At 37.0% G+C, this 7,542-nt stretch overlaps 2 protein-coding genes across 5 annotated transcripts in view; one reads left to right on the forward strand and one right to left on the reverse strand.

Annotated features, from left to right (window-relative positions):
* The window catches only part of LOC109125498, a 6,052-nt gene extending 2,041 nt beyond the window's left edge, over window positions 1–4,011 (reverse strand). The window contains exons 1-7 of the mRNA XM_019227158.1: window positions 2,798–4,011; window positions 2,033–2,112; window positions 1,815–1,933; window positions 1,511–1,664; window positions 1,353–1,459; window positions 652–1,216; window positions 23–453 (exon numbers count right to left, since the gene is read on the reverse strand). Of these exons, the coding sequence (XP_019082703.1) occupies window positions 23–453; window positions 652–1,216; window positions 1,353–1,459; window positions 1,511–1,664; window positions 1,815–1,933; window positions 2,033–2,112; window positions 2,798–4,011 (2,670 nt within the window). The remainder of the gene's footprint in view (window positions 1–22; window positions 454–651; window positions 1,217–1,352; window positions 1,460–1,510; window positions 1,665–1,814; window positions 1,934–2,032; window positions 2,113–2,797) is intronic.
* The window catches only part of LOC104704979 (serine carboxypeptidase-like 10), a 7,969-nt gene continuing 6,282 nt past the window's right edge, over window positions 5,856–7,542 (forward strand). The window contains exons 1-5 of one of the 4 annotated variants that reach the window (XM_019228194.1): window positions 5,856–6,044; window positions 6,447–6,592; window positions 6,675–6,760; window positions 6,841–6,960; window positions 7,190–7,292. In XM_019228194.1, coding sequence (XP_019083739.1) covers window positions 5,926–6,044; window positions 6,447–6,592; window positions 6,675–6,760; window positions 6,841–6,960; window positions 7,190–7,292 — 574 coding nt within the window. In that variant the 5' untranslated portion in view covers window positions 5,856–5,925. Of the gene's footprint in view, window positions 6,066–6,446; window positions 6,593–6,674; window positions 6,761–6,840; window positions 6,961–7,189; window positions 7,537–7,542 lie in introns of those variants that run through there. The other 3 variants (XM_019228195.1, XM_019228193.1, XM_019228196.1) reach the window with 3 other exon arrangements.

Consider the following 7,542-nt stretch of genomic DNA (forward strand, 5'->3'; position numbering starts at 1 on the left):
GAGGTGAGTAGATGTTGATAACTCCCATCTTGCGAATATTGTCTCTGAAAGGAGCTGGATGAAGAGGCTTTGTTAAAATATCAGCCAACTGATTGTCTGTCCGCACAAACATAGTCTTGAGAACGCCATCTTCGATCACCTCTCGGACCTTATGACAATCCATCTCTATGTGTTTAGTACGTTCATGATTAACAAAATGACTAGAAATGTGAAGAGCTGTTGTGTTGTCACCATACAAATAGGTTGGATAAGAGAAAGGAATCAACAATGCCTTCAAAATGTATGTAAACCAGATCAACTCCTTGGTAGCTTTGCTTATCGCTCTATATTCAGATTCTGCAGAGCTCATCGAGACCATCTGTTGTTTCTTAGATTTCCAAGATGTCAATGATTGACCAAGAAAGATCGCAAAACCTGTCACCGACATTTTACTGTCGGGACAAGCACCCCAGTCTGCATCAGAGAACCCGCGAAGAGAGAAGTCATTATCTTTACCGTAGAAAAGTCCTTAGCCAATGGTCCCTTTCAAGTATCGCAAGATTTTGTGAGCAGCTTGAAGGTGAAACTTCCGTGGAGCCGAACAATATTGTCCCAATTTTCCCACCGCAAAACAAATATCCGGTCTCGTAATGGTCAAATATTGCAATTTACCAATCAATCTCCTATATTGCTTAGCATCAGGAAGAAGTGCACTTTCAACAGTAGACAAAAGTATAGGAGTTGGTGAAGTATCGAGAGAGTCAAAAGTTGGTTCAATCTCCTCGAGTACCACCTTAGATTTCTTCTTAAACAATCCTGTTAATGACATATGCCGATCAGGCTTCATCGAAATAGGGGAAGGTTTGCAGTCCGAGAAACCAGTTTCTTCCAAGAGATCAAGAACGTACTTCCTCTGAGTAAGAGTAATACATGCATCACTTCTAGCAATTTCAATACCAAGGAAGAACTTCGGAGGACCAAGATCCCTTAACTGAAAGTGAGAACTCAACTGATCTTGCAAATGACCAGCAGCTGCAGCATCTGTACTAGCAATTAAGATGTCGTCAACATACACCAAGACAACACGAAATTGATCACCCGTCTCTTTGACAAACAGAGTGTGATCACCGTGACATGTCTCGAAACCAAGACCTTTCAGAGTAGTCTTGAACTTAAGAAACCACTGTCGAGATGCTTGTTTGAGGCCATATATGGACAGTAGGAGAGATGGTTGATCCTTGAATTACAGCATAACCTGATGGCAACTTCATGTATATTTCCTCATCGAGGTCACCATTCAAAAATGCATTAGATATGTCTAATTGATGTAAAGACCACTGCATTTTAGGTGCGAGAGAAAAGACCATTTTTACTGTTGCCATCTTCACAACGGGTGAAAAAGTTTCAACAAAGTCAATTCCCTCTCGTTGAGTATACCCCTTTGCCACCAAGCGAGCCTTGTATCGTTCAATACTTCCATCTGCATGATACTTGATTGTAAACACCCATTTTCAACCTACAGCAACCTTACCCAGAGGCAAATCACCAACACTCCACGTCTGAGTCCTTATAAAAGCCCTAATCTCCTTTCCCACAGCATCAACCCATACCTTGTCCAACCGAGCCTCTGAATAGTTTTTAGGAATTTTCGACTTTGCAATGGCATTAATAAAAGCACAGAAAGGCTGAGATAGATATGAATAAAAAATATAATTTACCAATGGATAAGGAGATGTGTTTTTAGGCTTAGTTATTGTAGGAGTATTATTATAGCAATGAAATTTCTGCAAATGGGAAGACAGTTTTCTCTGTCAAGTTGGTTTCTGAACCTAAACCATGGAGGATGTCTCATCAGTGGTATGAGAAGCATCAGAAGATGATTGCACTAAAGGCAAATGTTCATCATTGATTTGTGTAGGGAGAGAAATATGAGGAAAGAAAGTCTTTGCATCATCTGAGATATTAGATGATGTAAAAGGAAAGATATCCTCATAAAAAATGACATGCTTTGAAATAGAAACTGAGTATGTCTCTATATCTATAAGCTTATAACCTTTGTAACCTGATGGATAGCCTAAGAATATACAAGCTCTAGCCCTAGGTCCAAACTTGTTTCTAGACTTAGAAGAAGTACTACAATAACATAAACAATCAAAGGCTTTTAAACTATGATAATCAAGACTCTTACTAGTTCATTTTTCAAAGAGTGTCTTATTATCTAGGACAGGAAATGGTAATCTATTGATTAAAAAAACTGCTGTTAATACACAATCTCCCCAATACTCTACTGGTACACCTGACTGAAACATAAGAGACCTGACTACATTCAACAAATGCTGATGTTTTCTTTCAACCACAGAGTTTTGTTCAGGAGTTTCAGGACAAGAATGAAAATATTTAATTCTATTTTTCAGATAAAAATCAGCAAATTTCAATTTATGAGCATTGTCGGAGATCACAGAACAAACTTTAGTATTATATTGAGTCTCAACCATTTTAATAAAACCAGGAAAGACATGTAAAACATCAGATTTTTTGTTGCAGCATATATATCCAAGTTGCTCGACTAAAATCATCAACTAATGTTAAGAAATAACGATATCCATCAATGGTTGGAACAGAAAAAGGACCCCAAGTGTCAATGTGAATCAATTCAAAAGCTTTTTCACGTATATGATTCAATGATTTGAAAGGTAAATGTTTTTGTTTTGACAAATGACAAATACGACAATGAACTTTAGTTTTATTGATATTTGGTTTAGACAACAGTAAAACATCAGAGAGATACTCTATCTTAGCAAACGACGGATGTCCTAACCTTTTGTGCCACATTTCAGAAGGATCTTTTGAAGTAGAACAGACAGGCTTACCAGGAAAAGCAGAGCAAAACACATTAACAAGAGACTTATCCAAGTTCAAGACATATAAATTTGCGACTTTACTACCATTCCCAATCATTAGGTCCTGAGTAAGAGCATGTATCATACATTCATCAGAAGTAAAACTCACTTTAAACTTCAAAGATTTAGTGATAACACTAACAATTAGCAAGTTAAATTTAAATTCAGGAATATGTAACACATTATAAAGTGACAAAGCATCAGTAAGTTGAATATAACCAGTTCCCTCTATTTTAACTGTTTGACCATTTGGCAATCTAACAAATGTTCTATCTAAGGCTTGGTACTCTATATAAAGATTTCTTTCATGAGTAACATGATGACTAGCTCCTGAATCTATGACCCAAGCTCTAAAAGAAAACTCAGTTTCATGAGGTATAGAAGATGTCAACATGTCATAGAAAGTAAAATCATATAAAGAAAGGAAAGTACTAGATATCTGTGAGATAGAAGGTACAAAGTTCGAAGTCGAGGCTATAGCTTTGTCAGGGCATGAAGTGATACTAGGAGATTGAAGCTTGGCACTGAGATAAGAAATCATCTGTTGGAGCTGATCATTTGACATTTCTCCATGCACCTCTGTCCCCACTTGATCCTTTTGATCCTCGATCTGACCAGTACTTGCCAAGTTTGTACTTCCAACATAATTGTTCTTCTTAGCTATTGGATGACCTGGCGGATATCTGTGGATCTTGTAACACTTGTTCGCAGTGTGACCAACTCGAGAACAATGAGAACATTTAGGCTTTTGAAAGTTTCCTTGAGCCATCAGAATTGAGTTTTGATCCGGAATCACAACTTGAGACTGGAAAGCAATAGGAGGCGGCTTTGGCCTAGAAGAAACTCCTACCAGTCTTTGACTCTCATCTTGATCCAACATGTTATAGATCTCATTCAATCCTGGCCTAGGCTTCATGTTCAGTATCGGACTTTTGACACTATTGAATTCATCATTCAACCCCATGAGGAACTGTATAACACGACTCATATCAGCTTCTTCAAGCAACTCATTGACATGATCACATTCGCACTTCTTCACATTTCTAGACTTGTTGTTGGCTAGTTGTTCCCACAGAATCTTCTTCTTCGTAAAGTAGCTCGGCAAATCAAGTTGACTTTGTCTCAGAGTCATTACAACTTGTTCATGTTGACCCCTCCTTGGTAGATTGTTCACTTAAAATCTCGTGAACAAATCATCCCACATTTCTGCTGCATCTTGATAGTATAAGATACTATCATAGATTTCCTTGCTCACAACATTAAGAATCCATGACTTCACCATACTATTGCATCTACTCCAGATCTTGAAATCGTAATCACTCTCACATGGCCTAGGTAAGGATCCGTCAATAAAGCTGAGTTTTTTCTTAGCATCTAGACTAATCCTCATCGCAATCGACCAGCTATTGTAATTTGTTCCATCAAGAGCATGAGCAACAATCATCAAACCTGGGTGATCGGATGATTGAAGATTTAACGAACTGTCGAAAGCTTCTGATGATTTCGACGCAGATCTGTGAGTTCCATATCCTTCCGGTTTGAGATTACGTTGTTGTTTCACCAATCCCACCTCTGGATATTCAAGCACGACTGATCCGCAAGTGATCCTCACTGCAGATGCATCGATCTCAGGTGTTTCACTCCGATTCCTCAATTTTCCCCCTCTTTTTACCATTTTCGCCAAATCAACGATGCAGAAGATGAACCAATGATGATAGAAACGTTTTCGTCGGTGAGATTGTAGAGAATTCAAAGAAGAAGATGATGAAATCACAGAGAATTGCGGAAGAAAAGCTCTGATACCATAATAGAGTTCATGAGCAAAGAGATTTTGTTAAATGATTTTCTCATTAATTGACTAACTAACTTTACAATGTTGATCTATATACAACAATTTACAGTAGACCGAAACTAATCTAAACCGAAAATCTATTCTATTAAGCTTAATCAAAACATATTGTACTAGCTTAATTAAACACTCCTAATACTCTCTTCCAAGCAATTAGGTGTTGTTTTCTTTTTCTTCTCTATGGTGCTGCCCCATAAAAAGTCTCTCGAGACATTATCCAGCATATTGAGAGTTGAAACTAGCAAGGGAATTCTACTCATCAAACATATCAGTGTTATCGTCTATACTGATATGTTGGTGATGGCACTCAAGAATCGACCGCAAAACTCAAGAATCTCCCCTTCCATCCTGAGCCGTGATAACACTGGCTCAAGCACACTATTCTAGATCAATGATTGATTCCCTTCAAACAAGTGATAACACTCGTTCAAGCCCAAATTCTAGCCACAAAAGCAACATCCAGATCTTTTCTCCGTCACTCGACTTATGGGAACTTGTTCCCAACCTACTCTCCCTTTCCAGGGAGCTGAAGACTTATCATCTTTAGTGCGAGCTAGGTTTATAAAACCCCGTCGGAATCTCAGCATTCCACTGTGGCATATCGTCGTTTCGCGGCCAATGAATAGGTCTTGGGCAGACTACTGTCACTTCATGTGGCCTATCTTCCTGGTGGTTCTCACTATCTATAGGGGTTTAAGACCTCTTTATCTTAGTTTCAGTATTTATTGTACCTTTTGTTCTTTCTACTGTAGATGCTCGCAAGCTTGTTCTACCCTTTGTTGTAGCTTGTTCCGGGTGTTGTGCTTCTGTTTAAGCAACATACTATGGCTTTCTTTTCTTCTGTATAGGTTAGTTGGTTGTATTATACTGCTCTTAGAGTGGAGTACCAAAAAACTTGTAACTTAAGTTAATGGAGTTTGTGTTTGACAAAAAAAAAAAAAACCAACATCTCGATCCAAACAAGTGTAAAACAAATTATTTAATATCGATGTGATTGTTATTAAAGAAAAAAAAATATCTGTGATTGTGTGGTTGCTGCACCAACCACGTGACTCTCGAAATGGCTTCTCAAATTTGAAGAGACTAGTGAAATAGCAAATCGCTATCTAACTTTCTTCCTTTTTTCTTTTTTGTGCAAAACTTTCTTCCTTATAACTATAAATAATATTTTCCTCCTGATTTAGAAAGTAGATAACCATGAGTTTGACACTAAAGTTTCTGCTTCTACTTTTCTTGAGTCATCATGTTTATTCTGGCACTATAGTCAAGTTCCTTCCTGGATTTGAAGGCCCTCTCCCTTTCGAACTCGAAACTGGGTATATAAATCTCCCAAATTATTTGAAGATATCTTTTTTTTTCTTCAATTTTTTTCGAAAAAATACAAGCTCTTTCTTTAATTTACCCCAAAAAAACGCAAAAGTATTCAAAATAACCCAAAAATCAAGTATTTCAACACCAACTTATTACATTTATAAATATTACAAGTATATTACTTAGTATGTACTTATATTTCAGATATGTCCGAGTACTTGTTGGGGTTCTGATTTTCGGATCTTGAAATTTAAGACCTGTTTGGATATTTTAAAAGATGGGGTTTGGAGTCGGGTCAGGTTCGGGTCGGTTCCTCGGGTTCAGTTATTTTTCCTAGGCCTATTCTAACTAATGCGATTATATGGTGTTAGTTTAAAGTTAGTAATTAGCCATTACTATGAATGAAGGTACATTGGTATTGGTGAGGAAGAGAATATACAAGTTTTCTACTATTTTATCAAATCTGAGAAGAACCCAAAAGAAGACCCTCTTCTTCTATGGTTAGATGGAGGACCTGGATGTTCTTCTCTGGGTGGCCTTCTTTTTGAGAACGGTAAATATATGATAATTCTTCTTTCGCTAAGCATTATTTTCAATGAGTTACGTTGTTTAAAGTAGGGAAAATAAACTTTTAGGACCTTTGGCTTTGAAGTCTGAGGTTTACAATGGAATTACCCCTTCTTTGGTTTCCACTACATATTCATGGACAAAGGTCGCTGAAGTACGTTACGTTCATCTGGATCACAAGCCCCAAAAGTCTATTCTTGGTTTTCTTTTGAAAATTGTGGATAATTTTCTCAGATGGCGAACATAATATACTTGGATCAACCTGTTGGAGCTGGCTTCTCCTACTCAAGAACTCCAATAGGAAAAACTAGTGACACAATTGAAGTTAAGAGGATTCATGACTTTCTACAAAAGGTAATAAGACAAACTTAGCTCTCTTTAAAGCACTTGCATTTGTTCCTTAAAGTTGTTGTGTATGTTGTAATTCCCGTGGTATAAAGTAGATGTAGGCTTAACCACACTAGTTGGCTGAACTCTTTAAACCCCCTGCATGAGAAAATTTAGGTTCTAATTGATTTTTTACTTAAGTTAGCTCAAATAAACACAACCATTTTAGAGTGTACATGTATCTTTTTTCTTGCAGTGGCTAAGCAAGCACCCACAGTTTATCTCCAACTCTTTTTATGTCACCGGAGATTCTTATTCCGGTATGATTGTTCCCGCCCTCGTTCAAGAAATCTCAAAAGGTGTTTCCTTATATATATAAATTAAAAAAACTGATCTCATACACTTTTCTTTGAATATCGTTTAACTGGTATGATCAGTTAATAGTTAAACCCGTTAATTAAGAGGAAAGTATGGTTAAATTAATATTAACACTTTTAGAGACAAATTTACGCAAATCGTTTTCTTTTGTGTTACTTCAAATTTTGAATTTCCTAGGTGACAGCAATGTTGTACTTAGTTTTTCTTATTATGGATATTGATAAGAATTGA

The sequence above is a fragment of the Camelina sativa genome, chromosome 7 (genome assembly GCF_000633955.1).
Source record: "Camelina sativa cultivar DH55 chromosome 7, Cs, whole genome shotgun sequence".
Taxonomy (NCBI): Eukaryota; Viridiplantae; Streptophyta; class Magnoliopsida; order Brassicales; family Brassicaceae; genus Camelina; species Camelina sativa.